We start from the raw sequence: 21,603 nt of genomic DNA, 5'->3' as shown, positions 1-21,603 counted from the left end.
TTCCTTCACTGTCTCGTTACAGGCTCAAGTTTTAAATACAGATCCACCTGATTTATAATATTACAAATCAAATCTTAAATGAAGGATATTTTCCTTTGAACGCTTGCTGCTATTACTGATAGGCCAGGTTTGGCATGCGTCATGAAAGCTGCTTGACCTAGATCACGTGTTAACAGGGAAATCCAAGCAAATTGTATCACTTGATCTGATAAGATCATCCCATAATCATATCATACACCCCACTAAACACACACCACTCCTTCCTCTACCAATGTTTTTGAAGCAGTGGAGAAGTGTACTATATCATAGGGACAAAGTGGAAGCACTGTTCTAGATTCACGAATTTACATTTTAAACGTTGTCAGAAAAGTTTATAGGAACGTATTTACATGCAGTGTAACCTCATCTGTGTTCAAGATTAAAATACTGCAAAGTGAGGCACAGATACAAACGAAGAAATAATTAACTTATCTAAAGCACAGTAAAACACTTATTGCAGCCATTTAAAAAAAAAAAAAAGTCACCAGTCCAGTTTCATCCAATGGTCACAACAACATGACTCAAACAAGCTCTTTATAGTATATCCCTTTAAGAAGCCGCATGAATTTCTGAGAGGACATTTTTACATGGTGTAAAGCAAAAAAATATATACACTATAGATTACAACCTACATATTGTACAGCTAAATTATAGACTATTCAAGCGTAAATTTATAACTTCACACAAAGTAGGAAGTCAGAAAAAAAAAAAAAACCTAGTAGACTCCAGAAGAAATACAGAAAAACTTCCCAACAAAAAGTGAGATGGGGGAGGGGGAAGTCAAGATGCTCTCTGAAGAGAGATTAGAAATCTGCATCCAGAGTGAAAACATTGTCCGTTGTTTCTGCCATAACTGCAAAGCGCTGATACTCTGAAACCCGCTTCTCAAAGAAATTTGTTTTTCCTTCCAGTGAAATATTCTCCATGAAATCAAAAGGGTTTTCTGCTTGAAAGACCTGAGAAAAGCAAACTTTATTAAATTGGAGTTCCTGAAATGACAACATGATGCTCCTACAAATCCTCATATGCATAATCCACAAAATGATGTTACTTACCTGTAACTGGGGGTTCTTCAAGATTTGTGGTCCCCATGTGTATTCCACACATGGGTGCGTGTGTGCTCCATGTGCCTGAAACTGGAGATCTGTAGCAAGTAGTGTCCTTTGGTCCATGCATGAATTGCTCTCCTTGTGCTCCAAACCGAGGGCAGAAAGGGTGGCGTGGACAGACACCTTTCCAGTTCCTTCTCTTACCATGAATTAGATCCACATCCAAAGCAGAGGGGAAGGAGGGCGGGTAGTGGAATGCAGATAGGGACCACACATCTCAAAGAGCCTCCAGTTAAAGGTAAGTAACTTCCATTTCTTCTTCAAGCGCTGGTCCCTATATATATTCCACATGAGTGACTGGTAAGCAATATTCAAAGAGGAGGAAAGTGCGAGGATACAGTTGGTATGGATATTATAACACTACTGTGCCCACTGCTGCATCTACCAAGGAAGCCCAGCCGAGGGCAAAATGCTTTATAAAAGGTGTGGCTGGAGCCCCAGATAGCAGCTTTACAAACATCCGGCATTGATACAGCTCAAAGAGATGCCACTGAGGTTGCTTGTGCTCTCATAAAGTGGGCCCTCATACCCATCTGGGCGAGTTACACATGCCAACTGATGAGACAGAATAATGCATCCAGAGATCCACTTAATGAGTCACCGGGTCAGTAACGTTTGTCCTTGTGAGCGCTCTGTTATGGTGACAAATATTCTTGGTGTTTTCCCATTCAGTTTCGTTCTTTGTAGATAAAAGACCAAGGCCTGTTTGACACTGAGGGAGTGTAGTCTCTTTTTTTTTGCTGGAAACATGAGGTTTTGGGAATAATATTGGTAAGTGAGTAAGCTGGTTCATGTGAAACTCTGAAGAGAGACTCTCTCTGTGATATATGATATATGGCAGGTCAGCCATGAGTGCACCCCATTCATTCACCCATCTGGCTGACTTGATGGCAAATAAGAAGGCAACCTTCATGGAAAGGTGTTACGTGGAACATGTGACCATCATTTTGAAAGTAAGAGCTGAGAGTACTAAGCTGAGGTCCTATGTAGCATGGGTACTTGTCACTGGTGGGAAAGTCTTAATGAGTCCTTTGAGGAATCAAATTGTGGCAGGGTGAGTAAAGATAATGTGGCTTTTCACTGGATGAGGAAAGGCACTGACTGCTGCCAGGTGGACTTTCAGTTAGCCAGTGGAAAAACCTGACATCTTGAGGGACTGGAGATAGTCTAAAATGGCAGTGATACCCGCCAATTCTGGTGAACGCTGTTTATGTTGTGACTAGATAGAGAAAGGCCTCTATTTAGCTAGAGAGCATTTTCTAGTGGAGATTTTTCTGCTGTGATTAAGAATATTTCAGATAGCCTCTGAATATGAATGTTTCAGGTCTGATGACCATCCAAATACCAGGCCATGAGACGAAGAGAGTCTGGGTTGCAATCTCTGATCCTGCCCTTCTCCTGATCGAGAAAAGATTGTATATAGGTAGGAGGATGGGATGACATTCATAGGAGGCCCACAAGCTAAAACATCTAGGCCGATTGGATACAATGAGGATAATCTTGGCCCTGTTGTGGCAAATTTTCTATAGAACCTGAGGTAGCGGGGGATGGGAGGAAAGACGTACCTTAGATGGTCAGTCCAGGATAACAGAAGAGCATCACCCCTACAGCCTCAGCCTAATGTTGCTCTGCAACTGTAGAGATTGAATTTCTTGTTTGTTTGGGAGGGGAACAGGTCCCAAGATGGTGTTTCCCACTGGGTGAAGATTTCAGTCAAGACAGAATTGTGTATTTCTCACTCATGGCCTGCTGAGATTTTCTGCCAATCTTCTGCACACCAGGTAAGTATGTCACCAACAGCAAGATATTCTCCTTGATGCACCAGTCTCATGAATTCAGTACCTCTATACACAAAAGAAGCGATCTCGCTCCAGCCTGTTTGTTTACACAAAAGACAGTCAATCATGTTGTTTGACATTAGCTGGATATGACAGAACCATAAGAGGGGGAGGAATGCATTATAGGCAAGGTGAACTGCCCTCCTCTCCAGTAGATTTATATGTATTCTGGTCTCACATGGGAACCATGTGCCTTGTGCAGTGTGACTGTCCATATGGGCTCCCCATCTTAGGGATGCAACTATGATTATGGTTGCATTGGGTAGGGGTGGAAGAAAGGGGACTCCCGCTCACATCTGATCCGATTTTGTCCACCATACAAGAAAGGTTCTGACCTTTTACAATATTGTTACCCTGGTATTCATGTTGTCCTGGTCCGGTGAATAAACAGACCAAAACCAGGCCTGGAGGCAACAGAGATGGAGTCTGATAAATGGTGTTAAATACTCACACGCAGCCATGCGGATTAGTAGGGAAAGACACACTCCTCAATGTAGTGTGAGGTCTAGGGGTGATTGCTCATGGCCTCAAATCTGTTTATAGGGAGATAGACTCATCCTCAGTAAAGGCTAAGGTTGGTCCTATGAAATCTATAGTGTTGGTGGGAGTGGAATTTTCTTTCTTTATACAGACTCCCAATGACGTCAGAAATGGCATAAGGACAAGGTCACTGACTGGGCTTCCTGACTTGTTCAGCACGTTAGTAGCCAGACGATGTAGCTGTTGTGCCTCATCTGGGCTGCCACCACTGAAGACTTTTGGGAAGACCTTGGGTTCTCACCATCCCATATGGGAGAACTCTGAACTGGTAGTGTTCTTGTCCTACCATGAATCTTAGAAACTTTCTGTGGTACCGATGAATATCCACATGAAAGTAAAGATCTTTCATGTTGAGGGTTGCAAACAATGTGTTCTTCTCCAGAGAGGGAATTATTGATGCCAGTGTTACCATGTGAATTCTGATTTATGAATAAAGACATTTAGCTGGCATAGATCAAGAATTGGTCTCCATCCTCCATATTTCTTGGGATCTATGAAATATGGGGAGTAGACCCTCTTTCCTTGATGTTGGGCTGGCACCGGTTCTACGGTGCCTCTCTGAAGGACAAAGTTCACCTCCCGACGAAAGATCTTCTCGCGAGAGTGGTCCCTGAGAAGATGATTTGTGATAGGGAGGTGAGACAAACTATGTTGCGTAACCTGCGTGGATGATCTCTAATACCCCCTTGTATGTTATTATTGCCCTCCAGTTGTGTTTGAAGTGGGTATCAGCCACCAAAGATCTGCAGGGCAGTACGGCATGGCATCAATATCAGCATGCAATTCTCAATGAAACCGTTGGATAATGGGTGAGGGCAGACAGTGGTTGCAGAGTTGGAGGAAGCTGCATACCTGGATGTTTGAACTCTGTCATTTGCGAGGTGATTTGTGAGGGCACTGGTGATAAAGTGCTGGGGGCGGAGAGCTGGGGAGTGCGGGGGAGAGGCTTGGGGCTATAGGTTTGCTTGTGGAGCTCTCTCTTCAGGGCCAGGGTATAAATCTCCAGGAAGCAAAGTTGTTCTAGAGTGCTTAAGAGAGCATAGTGTAGCCATACGGCTAAAGCTGCTGACTCATTGCTCTTCTTACTGAAGAGATTATACTCAAAAGGCAAATCCTCAGTGGTATTATGGACCTCTGTGGAGAACTAAGAAGCAAAAATATGTTCCAGAGAGGTAAAGGTTTTAGTTCTTCCTGGAGTTCCAGGAGTCCCTGAGGTGGGGACTGATGGATCTGGGGCCGAGCCTCCAATGCTCTTGAACTCAGAGTGTGCCAGAATCACTGACTCCCAGGTGTACAGTGTAAAGCTCCCAGACAGGGACAATCTGTCCTGTGGGAAGGAGTGGGAATCAGAACTGTCAGATTCTTCTTCCTTTGCACCTTTTCTTCTTGGACAGAAGGTTTGTGCAGACCTAGTTCCTAAGGACCAGCAAATGAGGACTTACCTAACTTAGACCAAGATGGAAGGAATCCTTTTTCATAGAGGCAAATCTGGATGGAGATCTCTTTATGCCTATACTTATGTTCCCTACTTTTATGAGAAGGTTTCTTAGGCTTAATTGTTTTGACCTCTAGTCCAGAGCTTTTACTCAGCAGGGGCACAACTCGCAACAAGGCAACTATACTGAGGTTCTCCCCAGCCTGCATCCGACTGAGATCTCAGGGCCAGCTCCATGAGGTGCTTCCACAGACGGAGCTCTCATCCCTCACAAGTTTGAGGAGAGAAACTGTGGCTGATGCTGCACCCCAAGTCAGTAAAGGAAGTGCTAGTGTTCATTGCTGAAGCAGAAGGAACCAGGGCGGGAGATACAGTTCTTGAACTCTGGGACTCTTGGCATAGTCCTTTTCCATGGGGAGAAGCTCCCAAGAACTAAACTAACTAGACTAGCTATGAAAATACTAACACACTTAAACACTAGGTCTAAACTTACTAAAAACTATTTACAATATATAATTACAGATATTGTAAGCAGAGAAAGATCAAAGTGGACACAAAGAATTCAAACTAGGCAGTGGTAAGAAGGAACTGGAGAGGCATTGGTCCGTGCCACCCTTTATACCCTCAGTTTGAAGCAAGAGGAGAGCAACTGCAAATGTGAGGACCAACAGACGCTACTTACTACAAATCTCCGGTCTCAGGCACTGGAAGCACATGCGTGCCCATGTGTGGAATACACATAGAGACCAGCACTCGAAGCAGCAGCACCCACTTACTGGTAACTTTCCTTGGTAAAAATAAAGCAGGAATTCTCCAGCTTCTCATAGATAATATCTAGACCGGTTCTCCCCTCCTCAAACCACCAACCCTGGCAACCAGCAAGGAAGCATGAAATATCTCAGGAAACAAGGTATTAGAATAGACTTGGCTCTCACTCCACTAAAGCAGTGCAATATAAATGTTTACTTTTCACACCCTTGAGAGCGCCACTCTACCCTGTATATTGATTAGTGTTTTTTTACTTGGGGTTTGTACCAATGAATGCATCCAGCACAAAAAACTCTGTGCAACCCTTAACTTATTTCTCAGAGGTTCACTTCTTTCTGTGTGTAATTAAAGGATTTATCCTCAGAAAGTTCTCCTGTCAGCATTATTAATAGATCTGTTTTCCTCAGAGTAACAGTATTTTTTAAAGGTCACTTGCTTCCATCTAAGCAAATTCAGCATTTTACTGATGGGCATGCTAATCTGTTAACCTTGTGCAATGAATATAAGCGGTTCTACTTCATTATAGCTTCGTAGAACCAGAGCAACTGAATGCAACACACACTTCCAATTTAAATCCAAGTAGTAATTACAGGGCAACTCTGGCCAGAGAAACAATGGTTTCATCTGTTCCAAATAATGAAATCTGTATATTGACATTGTTCTCTATGTGAGACACAGCAGAACACACAAGTGCGATACCAACACCTGTGGTAAATTAGTGCAGCACACAGACAACTTTGCTTGGCCATTTTAACAGGCCAGTATTTCTTGGAAGGGTCATCTCTCTCAACTTTCTTACCTTAGGGAACCCAAGTTCTGTAAGTAACCGGTCTGCCACAAATTCAATGTACCGTTTCATCAAAGTGCAATTCATTCCAATCAGCCCTACTGGTAAAGCCTCTGTTAAAAACTCCTGGAGTAAAACACAACAGTGACATTTAAAGAAGGGACACTGCAACTTAAGGGGAACAAATGGTATCTACTTGATGTATCATTTGTGATGTTTTTATGAAATCAGATTCAGCAGTTGTTTACTACTTCAATAACTTGTATCACAAAAAACTGCAAATGTCTCCTGTTTTGATCAGCTCTTTGCAACTTTCTATATTTTAGTATTTATTTTGTGAAAGAGTCAGTGAGAACTTTCACGGGTGTTTTTTACTACATGACAGATCCAATTCTCACTAACGATCAACGGAAGTTTTGCCACTGAATTCAATGGGAGCTGGATCAGATCCTATGTGTAGCAACAAGAGAGTCTTACCTCTAGGTAAATGTGACTGAACATGAAAGAAAACCCACCTCTGCTGGCTTTAGCTTGTTCTAATCACTTGGCTAGTACTGTCAAAAATCATCTCTGCCTTTTATTCTCTGTGACAATCAAGAGTACCAAGAGACTGATTATAGGTGGTGTGTTGGAATTTTACAGTGGTTTACATGTGTGGACTAGTCATTTATTAGGAATTCCAGAAATTCTACTAGAGCATCACCTTCTTTACACATGAAAATCCTCTTGTGCCATCAGTGACACTGTACTGATCAGTCTTGTCTGCTCACCTGCTCAATTTCAACTGCATTAACAATAATCTCCTTGACCCTCTCTTCTGAAGGCTTGTTCACTAAATAATTAAATATTAGACAAGCAAAGTCACAGTGCAGACCCTGAAATACAAAAGAATGAAAGAAGTTTAGTTTCTCCTGCCCCTCATGATTTGCTATTTAAAGACTTGTACTGATAATTGTCTCTCTGAGAGGAATAAGCTTCCTAACTTCCTGCTTCATGACAATCAGGGTGGATAAAAATCAATGATTAAAAATCAGTTTTTATTTAAATCTGATTTTTTTGATAAAATGCTTTTTGAGGAAAAAACTTATCTAAAGATAAAGATACATTATAGCTTAAAAGATATCTCATAACAGAATAGGGATTATAAATTCTGATTCTATAGTATGAGACAATATATTCATGTAATGTTTAAGAAAAGTTTTGTAAATGAGTTCCAATAGTTCATGATTAGGGCCCCAATCTTATGAGATTCCAGTGGTTTCTGTATAGATTATTTAGGTTAATCTTTCTATCTACCCAATGGGACTCAGTGCTCAGTCTAGAAGATACCATCAGAGATGCTTAGTTTTGTAGTTCTCAAACTGTGGATTTGTGTCTCCGTGTCTCCAGAGATAACATGCTTGTTAACAGCAAAAATGTTTTTAAATAAATAATATACAGAGGTGAGAACAACAGACCCCAACCCTATTGTCCCTCTGCAAATCTGTGTACACAGAGTCAATCCCTTACCTCTCTCTGAAAGTGCAAAGTTTCAAAAAGTTCAATGAACAGAAGATTGTTGGGGGAGGAATAGATCTGGACAAGGGGAAGAAGCCTGGAGATAAACGTGAGAAGGGAGGGACAGGCAGTAGAAAGAGAAGTGAAACTGTTTGTGCAGCATATTTCAGAAGTCTTGAGGTCTTTCTGAGTGTAGCCTTCATTGATTTGAGATCTACCATACCATTCTCTCACGGGAAGGGAAACCTATAATGGCAACAGGCCGTAAAAGAGACCCAGTTTGGGAATATTTTAATGAAGCTCCTCTACCTGTGGGTAAGACAGGCATGCATGCAAAATGCAAACAGTGTAACAAAGAAATGCAAGGTTTGGTTGCCCGAATGAAACATCATGAGAAGTGTTCCTTCTCAGGGGGAAGCTGCATTGAAGATGATGAAAGGAACATGTTTGAACATGCAGGATCTTCAGGTTGGTAAACTTTTTTATTTCATACTTCTTTCTTAAGGATTGCCTGTCTTCCTTCTGGACTATTCTTGAATTCTCATGTTTGAGCAATAAATATACTTGTTACTCTATGGTACTATCATTTTAGAAGCAGTTGTGATAAAAAAATAAATAACTGAAATAGGCAGATCTTCCTTTTACAATTTCACCTTTAAAGTAGTACTGAGTGTCAGTGAATGTAATGAGTAATACTAAATGAGCACTATGGTAATAATAATTAAATAACTGCATTGACTTATTTTGTTTAGGAGAATCCATCCTCAACATACAGGATTCTGAAGATGATCCACCTTCAAGATCACCATCATTTGCTACAGTTTCAGAGTTATCTGCCAATGATAATGTTTCAGTCACATCATGTATGTCACATAGCCACAGTATATCATCTGCAGCAAAAAGAAAAAAAATTCCATCATTCAGAAACAACTATAGATAAATTTGTGATAAGAACAAGCAGATTACAAAATGAGGTAACTGATGAAAAAACTGCCCTGTTTGTTTATGCAACAAACTTGCCTTTCCGTATGATTGAGAACCCACACTTCATTAACATGGTTCAATCATTAAGACCAGGATACAGTCCACCCAACAGATGTCACAGGCAAATTGCTGGATAAAATGTATGAAAGAGAAATTGAGCAATGTGCAAAAGGTCTAGAGGATAAAATTGTTAACCTGAGTCTTGATGGGTGGAGCAATGTCCACGAGCCTGTTGTATGTGCTTGCATGACAACAGAAGAAGGGAATGTCTTCCTTACAGAAATAATTGATACACTAGGAAATGCACACACAGCTGAATACTTACAAGAAGTAGTAAAAGCTCTAACAAACTGTTAAAAAAATTCAAATGTCTAGTATGCAGCTTGGTCACAGACAATGCTGCAAATGAATCCAAGATGAGAAGAAATTTAGAAGAGAGTCCCAAGCTAACAACATACGGTTGCAGTGTTCATTTGATGCACCTCCTAGCCAAAGACTTCAGTATTCCAGAAATAAAGGCTAATGTTGCTGAAATTGCAAAATACTTCCGTAACAACCACTTTGCAGCAGCTGCTCTGAAAAAAGTGGGAGGAACCAAGCTAACTCTCCCACAAGACATGCGATGGTAGTCAGTAGTGGACGGTTTTGAGCACTATATCAAGAACTGGCCTAATCTGATGACAGTTTGTGAACAAAATCGTGAAAAAATTGATGGCACTGTCAACATGTTCTCAACATTGGGCTTAAGAGAAATGTTGAACACATGCTGAGTACCCTGAAGCCTATTTCTGTAGCCTTGAACAAAATGCAGGGAAATCGCTGTTTTATTGCTGACACTGTTGAAATTTGGAAGAAACTGAGTGAGATCTTAAAAAGAGAAATATGCAATGACAGAGTTAAATTACAAGCATTAAAAAACAAATGGAACAAGCACTATCTCCAGCTCATTTTCTTGCAAATACTCTCAGTACTCAGTACCAGGGTCAAAACTTAACTGCTGAAGAAGAGGAGTTGGCTATGACATGGACATCCAGCAATCATCCCTCCATAATGTTAACTATAATAAACTTCAGAGCTAAGGGTGAGCCATTCAAGAAATGTGTCTGCTGATGATGTTTTAAAGAAAGTCACACCAGTGAACTGGTAGAAGTCACTTAAGCACTTGGATTCAGAGACTGTTGAAGTGATAATCTCACTTTTAACAGCAGCAGCTTCTTCTGCTGGTGTAGAAAGAACATTTTCTTCCTTTGGACTACTTCATTTCAAATTGAGAAATCATTTTGGCCCTGAAAAAGCAGGAAACTTCTTTTTCTTTTCCAGATTATGAACAAACAGGAAAATGAAGGTGAAAACGACTGAGATAGCTGCAGAAGCCAATATTTTAAGTTTCTCATGTTGACCTGGCTGACCGTCTATTTAATTTTTGTTTTTTAAAATATTTCATTTAACTAATTTAGTTAAAAACAATTAACAAAAACAAACCTGATTTTAAAAAAACTGAATGTTTAAATTCAAAAATTCATATGCTTGTTTTGTTAAAATATATGTTTGCTGTTGAAGAAAAAAATCCAGAATAACGTCGTTGTTTTAGTTAAATAAAACAATTTAAGTGTCTGTCTGGTGATGTTCTCCTCCTAATACAGCATGGCAAGAAAATCCTCCAAATGTTGATCATTAACCTGTTGAATTGGAGACAGTTCACCTCCCAATGACTTCATAAATATCTGCTTCAATTACCTTTGGTAAATGAAATAACCAAACAATCATTCATTTTCTGATATAGCTGTAAAACTAATCTGAAAAGTTTTCAAAATAAATCACTTTAAAAATGTATAGTGTGTACCTTCTAAAAAATTAAACCTACATCTATCTGAGTTGTGAAGACTATGTATTAAGGTTATGACAACCAACAAGAATGCACTTTTATCTAGAAATCCGTGATTTAATCGAGTCTTCCTGACTAGATTAAATCAAATCCACCCTGATGGCAATGTTGTTGTAATTGTATTTCTCAAATCTTAAAAGGGCACTCATCTATACTGGGCAGAAATATAATTATTTAAGATCTACAAATCGTTATGTTGAAAAACAGAAGACAGGAAAAAGTAGCTGACTTTCTTCGATTTGCTGATATTAAGCATTTTTGAACAATCCTTTAATACAAATGGTATTTATGTGGAACCAAATTTAGTACTATCCTCCTGTTATGGATCATACTTTGTAATCATGTTATAGCAGACATTAGAAGTAGATTTGTGAACACTCATGGTTTCAAGATATTTTAATTATCTTTATAAAGATTTTTTCCTTCTCTCACGTGCCCTCCGAGCTCTTGCAGAAAGGAGGAGGGTTAATTTAACAAAACAAGTTCCATTACTGGGATCAAATCTAACACTGAAAAATACATTTTCATGCAACATGCAGTTAGTGTGGAGGCTTCGTTGCCACAAGATTTCATCAAGGACATTAAGAATAAAAATAAAAGAGAATTGGATAGAATATGGACAATAAAAAAAACCAGAGCGACAACAGTGAAGATTAAAACAAATCAGCCAACCAAGAGTTTTGGAAGGGTTATAGATTTCAGATAAGCCAACCTTGAATGGGCATTAGAAATAAAATTTCCAGAGGAAAATTTCTCTCTTAACTGCCTGCTGCAGGATTTCTTGCACATTCCTTCGGTTCAACAGTTGCTGCCCACTGTCAAAGAGATAATACTGCACTAAATGGACTACTAGCATAAGCCAGTCTGGCACTTTCATTATGTTACCTGATATTTTAATGGATTTTGGCAAATTTTTAAGATCTGTGGCTCTCCCGCTTAAAAGAGAATGACTGCTTGTGCATTCCCCAAATAACCATGCATTACCTAGGGAGGTGGTAGAATCTCCTTCCTTAGAGGTTTTTAAGGTCAGGCTTGACAAAGCCCTGGCTGGGATGATTTAACTGGGAATTGGTCCTGCTTCAAGCAGGGGGTTGGACTAGATGACCTTCTGGGGTCCCTTCCAACCCTGATATTCTATGATTCTATGATTACGTGGTGCCCAAAATCTAACCAGTTCATCAAAACAATTCATTTTCTTTTCTTTACAGGATTTTTATTGCTATTTTATTTTAGTTTTGTACTGATCCTCTCCCAATACAGATGCCTTGTGCACTTTGTACTTTTATTGCAATAACTAGCTATTTAATTACAATTATGCCATTGGAAATTGAACTGGAAAACTATGGGTTTTTTTGGTGCTGAATGACACGCCACAAACGGGCAGTTGGACCTATTGTATTTAGCATCCTACATCACATTAACCTGAAAGTAAGTTTTATAGAAACCTTCTGCTGAAAACCACACACATATTGATTGCATGAAAAAGGTTACAATAAAAATTAAACTGGATCTTATTAGTGGACATGAAGTAGAATTTATTTTCCCAAGCATTAAAGTTGCCTCAGGCTTGAGCCATACCTTGCTTTATTTTCCAGTCCTATCATGTACTTTAATAATTCTTTCATCATAATATAGCTTCTTTCTAAATTAGAGTAAATGAGAGCTACTGGCTATTTTCCTTGAGATGGAATCCTTTACCATTTTAAGCCAATGCCAGTAGATTCAACCATTGCTCTGTTGATCTTGCAAATTAATCTGTCCTTCAGCTTCTGCAGTGCTCCAGATTTTAAACATGATGTATTTTTTCCAACAGCACCTTAACTGTGCAAGGCCCTGCCCATGAGGAGCCATCACTACAAGATGGGGTGAGGAGGGAGTAGGAGGATACATGTTACTACAGTGATTGGCATATTCAATATCAGAAAGATACTGGCAGGTGCAGCCTTACAAATATATTACAAGCCACCATACTTTTTAATCTCTTAAAAATATTTGAAGTTAAAAAGCGTTCCCCACTAACAGTGCCAGTAAGACAGAACCGCAGTTGTTCCACTCCACAAGATATATTTACAGTATGTTACTAGAGGAACAAGAAGGGGAGCAAGGTCAGCTACTTCTGTAGAAATACCCCCATACTGGACCAAGCACTGCAGAAGGCCCAGTGCAAGTACTGTGTTCTGTAACTGGAGAGAGCTTCAGAAGGGGACAAGGCAACCTGTACCATCCACCACCTGAGTGCTGTGGTAGAAGCCAGTGCAAAGCCAATTGCATTCATAGACACACTCGGACCCTAGGGTGAGCAGGCTGCACCTCCATTGTAAAGCTAGAGGACACAGGCTGCACTGTAGAATCCCATGTATGTGACTACCCCTGGCTGGCAGTGCAGTCCAGTACACGTGCACACCTGCTGCTCTCTGCTGTCTATTTGACTTCTGCTGCCCTCAGTGCTGGAAGCTGAGCACTGTGCTGGCTCAAGTCTGCTCTCTCCCATTATTCACCATCACTTTGTTTCTTGGGCCATGTGTCTCCAGTTCCTTCCTTACTCACACTGTGAATTAGGATTTTTTTTTCATCTTATTTCTTTTCCTTTTAAGATGATTTAGGTGAATAGTTTTATTCAGGATGTTGATTATTCTTGCCTGGGAACATGGTGGTATTTAAGCTCTCCTACATTCATTTAACATCTGCCCAGTGATAATTTATTTCTCAATCTTGTTCCTACCCCTTCTCCCTTTAAACGTGTTCTAAAAATAGCCTACTCCCTCACAGGATTTCAGTGCTCCTGCAGTTCCCAGTAATGTCAAGGTTTGCAGACTCAGGGCTACATGCTGCACTGTGTGGAAGAGTGACCACCAGCAGAGAGGGTGGGTCTTCCTGGTGCTGCCACCATCCACTGCCTCTCACTGCCTCAGCCGAGCTATGGCTGAACGGGTGAGAGGATACTGTGGGTGTGGCTTAAAGTTAATGGACAGGTCAACCAGTTCCTTCACCCAGTCAAGATGCTGCACCTGTCCATGTAACAAGCTCTGGCGGAATCCTACTATGCATGTCAGGGTAGGCTGGGTTTCAGAGAGCTGACTCAGGCCTTTGCCCTCTTCCAGCCCCATCAGCAGTAACATGTCAAAACAGCTCCATCTTGCCAGCAACTCACCCTCTCTGCCCTGCTGGATTTCCCCTTCTTTCACTGGTGTTTGCGCCCCCCAACCTTCTGCATCCACTTACCTGCTTTCTCCCTTTTCCCCCGTGAAACCCCACCTCTTCAGCACCTGACGCAATTCTTCCTTTCCTCTCCCACAGCTGCTGATAGAGGTGGATGAAGTATTGCCCTTATTAGCATGGCTATTAGGCTCTGCTCAAATGTGTGTGGGCAGCAGCTCTAGGGGGAGAGGGGAACATGCAAAAAAAATGGTGCCTCTCCCCTCTGGCCTGGGGATTCACTGAGAGCCCAGCCACACGCTGCTCTCAGCTAGAGGAGCATTCCCCCCCCCCCCCGGCCAAATGTAACGTTCTACATATTACCTCATCTCGGCTAATGAGCTCATTGGAGAATGTCAGTCCAGGCATCAGACCCCTCTTCTTCAGCCAAAATATAGCAGCAAAAGAACCTGAGAAGAAGATCCCTTCCACGGCAGCAAAGGCAACCACTCTCTCCCCTGTTTAATACAATACACTGGCAATTAAGACTCAGAAAAATCAAATTTGCTTCTAGTTTGTCAGTCGTGCAGCTTACATTAGATACACACTGATACTGAACAGCATGAAATCATCATCCACTTAGGTACCATATTTTACATTTCATCACATAGGATCCCACAACATGCATGTACGTGCACACATCATTTACCCACCAATGAAATGCAGCCACTTTTGGGGTGAAACAGGACAGCTATTAAAAGTGTTCAACACACAGCAGTTTAGACCAGGAAGAGAGGAAAAATAGCACATCCAATTGAAAGTAAAGGGAGAATTTCAGAAGGAAGAATTTAATTGCTCAAACTGAAATCTGGCCAGGACATCAGGCCTCATCTGGCCAGGACATCAGGCCTAATACCCCTGTTCCTCTTAGTAGACGGTGGCTGTGACTAATTGACAAGACTGGGAAATAGACTTCCTATGGGAGCCTAATCTGTCTGGGTCTCAGGTTCCTACATAAAGGGAAAAGTATTCTCCTACCTGACAGAGGCAAGACAATTCATTAAGACTTGTGAAGTACTCTGCTTCCTATAGCTTCTTCCATCTGGGAAGTTAGAGCATTATTATTTTGACTCTTGCAAAAATAGCTGAAACTCTTTAATGACCACAAATGATCTGAATCCGTTTTATGTCTTAGCCTAATGACAGCACCACCCACTGCCCAGTAGCCACTGACTCCACAAAGGCTATCGATGTTAACTGCAGAGAACAGTGCCACCTACTGAATCCCCAGCACCACTTCCTGCATCATCAGGAGTGCTTCTTGGAGATCTCTCATCCAGGTAATGACTAGCCTAAGCCTGTTCAGCCTCTGAGATTTAACAAGTTCACAGCCCAAGGAGTTATAGCTGTGCATGTAAACCCATACACTGAGAGGCTTAAAGGCATTTACCCAGAAAAAAATCTACACATGCAGGAGATTTAGTATAATCTCAAGAGCAAATACAGCAATACTTAATGATTTGTTATGTTCAAAATTCACCAGAATACTTTAATCTTAAAAAGGCCTAATCAGAGCTGAATTAATGGTGAAATCCTATAAGGCACTGTACTTTGACATCCATATTATCAGCAGATGTATTCACAATTAAAGTTGTTACAACTAACGCTAAATGAATTTATAACCACTGGGTTGAGATTTTTGAAGTCTAACAGAAAAATTCTTAATACATAACTTGGATGCAGAAAAATTTGTTTTCTTTGTCTAACTTTTAAGAGGTGCTCATTTATAAATGCTCCATTTTAGGAAATACATTTGCATATGGTACAATGGAAGTGCAAATATTCCTTTTCTATTACTTAATGCTTATGATAGCCGAACAGGCTAATCTCTTCAGCGGCCATTAATCTGAAATGGTTCCACTGCCTTTTTAGCACATAGGTTTAGTTTGCTGTGCAAGAAGAGTTATTCTTCTATCTGGTCAATTCCTTTCAACCGTTTTCTCTTTCCAACAGTGGCAGCGAAAGAACCAGAAAGACAAACAATGGAAGTGACTTGGGGAGGTCCACCAAGGCCCCTGCAAGAGGAATGCAGAGAAGGGTGATTATGGATTCGTGAGAAAAGCTCATGATAAGGACAACCTGCACAACTCTAGTCATCAAGCTGCCTTGCAAACCAATCAGTGGAGCATATGGGGGGTAAAAGGCACAATAGAGGTGGAATATTTTTCGTAATGGAGACATCACCCTGCAGCGAGCAATTGGGGAACGGCTAAAGGAAGAGGGTCTACGACGAGTCTTGAACTGCTACTCTATTTGCAATACCCCTTTAATCACAATAAAGTATTTGTAACACATTCTGTGCATTAGCTAGGTGGCACAATGACTCAACTTGTCTTCCACATAGGATAGACCCAAACTTTCCTCCTCACATTCCCTTCCAGCCAAAAATATACACCATAATATTCTTCATGGCATTGCTCTCCTAAGATTTAATCATAAAAGTCTTAGCAAGTTCTCTGGGAAGTGTCCCAAGGCAGGGCTCTTTCACTGGAGATCAAATAGCAGCTTGTCTAAATAAGCAAAATAATCTGTGCATCTCCACTATTAAGATCAGTAACATCAGTGTAGAAACCTCAGCTGAGGAGGGCCAACTAGACCATACTGTATCATACACAGGAAAGCGGAGCTGAGCCCTCAGTCTGGTGTTATCGATTATCATCTTATGAGACCTATTAATTCAACTAGCCCCATCCTCCACCACTGTGAAATTCCTTGCACTACCTATTCTAGTGCTTCGGCCAGCCTTGTTTTAAGTAAGTCCCAATTATGGAGCTTTCTCTACTTAAAGCATGCAGTCAGGAGACTGAGTCCTACAGCGTACCTGCCAGACAGCCAAGCAGAAAGCACTTACCATTAGCCTAGGTACTAGTGGCCTTCCTGAAGGGTGTGTACTGGAAGTTAGAAAGATATATGCTACAATACATCAATATCAGGGTATGGAATCTGCACCTGCCCCTCAACATCAGAGCTATTGTGGTGCAGGCTACGGAAGTTGTGATCTCTATGGCCTGGCTCTATAAGTTTAGGCTAGAAATAAGAAGGTTTCTAAACATCTACAGAATAAGGTTTTGGAACATCTTCCCAATAGGAGCAGTGGGGGCAGACAATCCAGATACATGTTATTTACATCCCCATCTTGAATGTAAAAACAGTAACTGTATAACCATCCCCTCGCCTGGGGTCCCCCCCAGCTGCCAGAATGGACCCTGGGTGCAGGGCCTACAGCCCGGAGGGACCCTGGGTGTGCTGGGATGCCAGGTGGCAGCCAGGCTGCTGGGCATGCAGGGATGTTGGGTGCACAGGGATGCCAGGCGGCAGCAGAGTCCCGGGCGCGTGGGGCAGCAACCAGGAGGGACCACGGGCAAAGTTTAATCATTAACAGAAACCGATAAGCATCAAGCTTGTTGGTTAACCGGTTAAACTCTTACATCTCTAATTCAAGATAATAAATTTATGAACAGGACTATATGACAGAGTTGTCTGTGATAGCAGGGGAGGGGACCCTATGATCCAAGAGATCCCTTCCAGTTCTGTGTCCCCAAATTCACTCCTACTGCCTCCTATTTCTGCTGCCATCTCTTCTTCACCCTACCTTGGGCCACTGCATACTCTGCCTCTCTTCCTCCCACTCTACACCCCAGTGCCTTCAAGCCCATGTACTCCTCCCCATCAAAGCCCTGTTTCCATAGAAATGCATATTGTATTTTAAAGCATCCTGATGATGTATATAGATAAATATCCTGGTCTCCAGAGGTACACAGTCTGTGCCTTAAACGCTGGCACCTTTGCCCCCTGCGCCATGCACAGATCATTTTAAGAAAAGGACATTTATTTTTCTACTCCAATGAATGGAATGCAGGTGCCATCTACTGGTTTATTTAGGGAAAGGTCATATGGAGAAAACAATTAAAAGACAAATAGCATATTTACTGTAGTTCACACGGAAGAAATATAATTGACAACTCTAAAAACATACCAGACAATCCTAAAAAATAAGTGTCCATAAAGCTAACGATCAAATGCAATACCTGATATTAAAACCCATATAGCAAAATTTCTTGCTGAATGCCTACTGGCTGGCTCTTGCATACTGAAATATGTAACAAAGTTTTTAATATGCTCATTGGAAATCTCAAATCAGGAGTGTCTATTTCTGAATGCTCCTGAAAAAAAACATAATGAAGTTGGGCTAATGGGTTCTTTTCACCCCCCTAGCAATCACTTTGCATGAAGAAGAAACAGGGTCCTGCTGTACTTTAGAATGAACATACTGAGCAGTCAGCTGACAAAGTCAGAGCAAGTGAAACATCTATGCAACAAACATCTGGCAATATGTCTGGTAAAAAGTGAAAAAAAAGTACAGAAAATACAAGTTGCCAGAGCCACTAATAGGAAAATAAGGTATAAATACCTATGTTACATCTGGCCAAGGCAGCTCTACCAGCAGACTGCAGGAAAGGAAATGGTTCCCCCCACAACTGACATTTGGAACTTGACTAACAATTCTCAATAGTCTCACTGAAATATTTTCAGGAAAGCCACCAATAATCACTATGTGGTCTAAATTTTACCAAAGAAAAACCTTACTTGGGATGATCCCTCTTTCCCCCCCAAATACACAACGTAACCTGCACCTCATTTCTTCCCACCCAAAACAAGAGTGTCTACGCTAGTGAATCAAACAAGTTCTCACAGTAACATGACTTCATTTTTGGGGGTGGGTGGGTGTGTGTGTGTGTGTGTGCTTGGACATGCTGACACACCCAGAGTATTAGTTGAACCCATGTTAAAGTCATAATTGCCTTTTTATCACTTATTCATACCACAAGAAGCCCCCAGAACTTTTACACCTATGATCCCCACTGGGCCTTGACATTGGCACACGTCATTAGCTCAGGATTAAGATCTATGCACTGATCTGATTTTTTCTTTTTTTAGAAATCACGGCTGGACTTGAAACTCAAGATACACGTAACCCTTAAACATAGGAGAAATTCTGCTCTGGAAGGTTGCAGCTCAGACCCAGAAAACTCCATTATATATACCTCAGATTAACAAAGGGTAATCACCCAATTAAAAAGCTACATACCAAAAGTTGAGTCTCTGTCTGCTATCCACCTCAGGGCCCAATCTGCTTTCTTCTTGACACAAGGCATTGTTTCAATTGCATTAAATAAAAATTCTCTATAGAATGAAACAAAGGTAATATTACAAACACTTATAATTTATTTGTATTATATTAGTACCTAGAGACACCAGCTGAGATTGGGATCCCACTTTGCTTGACACTATACAAACACAGTAAGAGACAGTCTTTGCCCCCAAAGTTTTTACAATCTAACAGACAAAAGCTACAAGGGCAAACAGACAGAGAGAGGGAAAGTCACTTATCCAAGCTCACACAGCTGGTACATGGCAGAGCCAAGAATAGAACCCAGGTTTCTCAACTACCAAATCAGTGTCCTATCCACTAGAGTATGGTGCATCTCACACTATAAGCCAGATAGTAGCCAGTTCCTCCTCAGGGAGACTCTCCGTCCCGGCTCCCCTTGCAGGCCCACACAGGAGCTGGGTACAGTTTCAGCCCCTGTGGAATACAACTGCTGATTCTGGCTAGCAAAGCTAACTGTGTTCAGTACCCCCAAAGGTTGTAGAGACATACGCTTACAAGATGACACAGCAGCCATCTCCCTACCACCCATGTACCTTGGGAGTTCCAGGAGATATTGAGCTTCTCCAGTGTAGGATGCTGCCCTGTAAATGCAGCTCTGCGTGACCCTCACTACAGGACCATGGTATCTCCACACATCTGTAGCCACAGACTAACTTTTTGCTATTGTTATTACTGTTAAAATTTACATTAGACTCTCTTGTTGACATATAGGGCAAAACTGATAGTCAAAGGTCACAACATTTCAATTTATAAATAACTGGCTAGGGTAGTTTTAAAGGAAGGTTTTAAAAAATATTAGCAACAAACGTGTTGTATGCAAGTAAAGTGACAGATAGCATTATTACCAAACCCAGATCAGTAAATAGCATTAAATTCCTAGAACGATCCATAACCGAACTGTTTCAATCTATCAATTATATTGCACTGTACAAATATTAACTAACCCTGATAACACTCCTGTGTAGTAGGTATTATTATTACTCCATTTTATAGATGGGGAATACAGAGCAGGAAATGATAAATATTTTCCTAAGGCCACCCAGCGAGTCAGTATGGGAAAGAAGGCAGGTGATACTGGCATGTGCAACATGACTAGCCCTCTAGACTGCACAGCCAGTACTGAGATAATATGTTCAATGACTTTGTGACAACTTTGAGAATTACCGTTTCTTGGGATTTTTGATGTACGTGTCTATTAGCAAACTGTACATCTCTGAGTGAACATTCTCAATTAGAATCTGAAATCCATAGAAACAGCGAGCCTCTGGGATTTGCACTTCCTGGCTGAATCGCTCCACCTACAAAAAAAAGTGCCAGTTAGGGTATTAGCACTACCCGAAAGAATATTTTCAAGCCCTGAGATGAACAAAAGCAACCCCCTTGCCATGGAGAAAGGATGGGGGCAGTTGGATTGAAACATTTCACAAACATGCATGCAAACAGCTAGCAGATTGTGGAATTATTCTTTGAGAAAGTGAAATAAAGCCGCTGTATATGTAGCTTATAAAACTGTAATCAAGAGGTATGATGTATAAGTACTGAAAGTATAAAGCAGAATACTGCAATACTGAAAACTTCACATTACACAAACACTCAGGATTTTGGTTTGATATTAAATAAAATAAACCAGTACTTCACGAAATCTCTATGTCATAGAGTATGTGTGTCTCTTTCTCCAACGTCACCCCATACTATAATGTATTCCCTAGATGTGCGCCCAGAAGTTATATATGCACAAGGTCCAGGATGGGCCATTTTCAGGCCTACACCATGGACGGTTTAAGGTCAGATATCTTGCAGCCACAGCGTGACTACAAATGGAAAATCCATGTAATCAGAAAGGGGAGATGCATCACTTCCTTGTAGACCTGGTAGATTCAGAGATATCCCCAACAAGTCACCTTCGTAAACACAGGTCCTTAGAATAAGTTTTACTGAGATAAGGAACACTGGCAAGGACATGGTAGTATCCCCTATGGTTTTTTAAAAGTGCTATGTTAGGGAGAGAGAGTATGATTTTAACCAACTCAAAGAGAAACACTGATGACACCACTGGAGAAGTTCAATCCCATCTTCCATTCCTAAAGAGCCAAAAATGAACACAGTCCCCTGGAAGGGAGGACTTAAAGATTGTTTCCAGGAACGGAGTGGTTGGAATCCTTCAGACTATACTGGTGTGAGCCTTATGACATTTCACTCCATATTCTTTATGAAAATATGCTTATGATATGAATATGACAACAGATATACTTTATGCAAGATGGGTCTTGTAAGATAACATTGGAAAGGTTATAATTTACTGAATGTGATTAACCAATTTGTACGCCTGTATCTTTTCTGTATTTGAAGTTAG

The 21,603-nt window shown here is 41.0% G+C and overlaps 1 protein-coding gene across 1 annotated transcript in view; it reads right to left on the bottom strand.

Moving 5' to 3' along the window:
- Positions 1 to 556: 556 nt before the first annotated feature.
- Positions 557 to 21,603, bottom strand: part of RRM2B (ribonucleotide reductase regulatory TP53 inducible subunit M2B) — a 37,707-nt gene continuing 16,660 nt past the window's right edge. The window contains exons 4-9 of the mRNA XM_084621571.1: positions 20,415 to 20,548; positions 19,167 to 19,261; positions 14,402 to 14,535; positions 7,287 to 7,391; positions 6,529 to 6,642; positions 557 to 995 (exon numbers count right to left, since the gene is read on the bottom strand). Coding sequence (XP_084477697.1) covers positions 843 to 995; positions 6,529 to 6,642; positions 7,287 to 7,391; positions 14,402 to 14,535; positions 19,167 to 19,261; positions 20,415 to 20,548 — 735 coding nt within the window. The 3' untranslated portion in view covers positions 557 to 842. The remainder of the gene's footprint in view (positions 996 to 6,528; positions 6,643 to 7,286; positions 7,392 to 14,401; positions 14,536 to 19,166; positions 19,262 to 20,414; positions 20,549 to 21,603) is intronic.

This window comes from Lepidochelys olivacea, assembly GCF_965140295.1.
Source record: "Lepidochelys olivacea isolate rLepOli2 genome assembly, chromosome: 2".
NCBI lineage: Eukaryota > Metazoa > Chordata > Testudines > Cheloniidae > Lepidochelys > Lepidochelys olivacea.
This window is presented reverse-complemented; position numbering and strand designations above follow the sequence as displayed.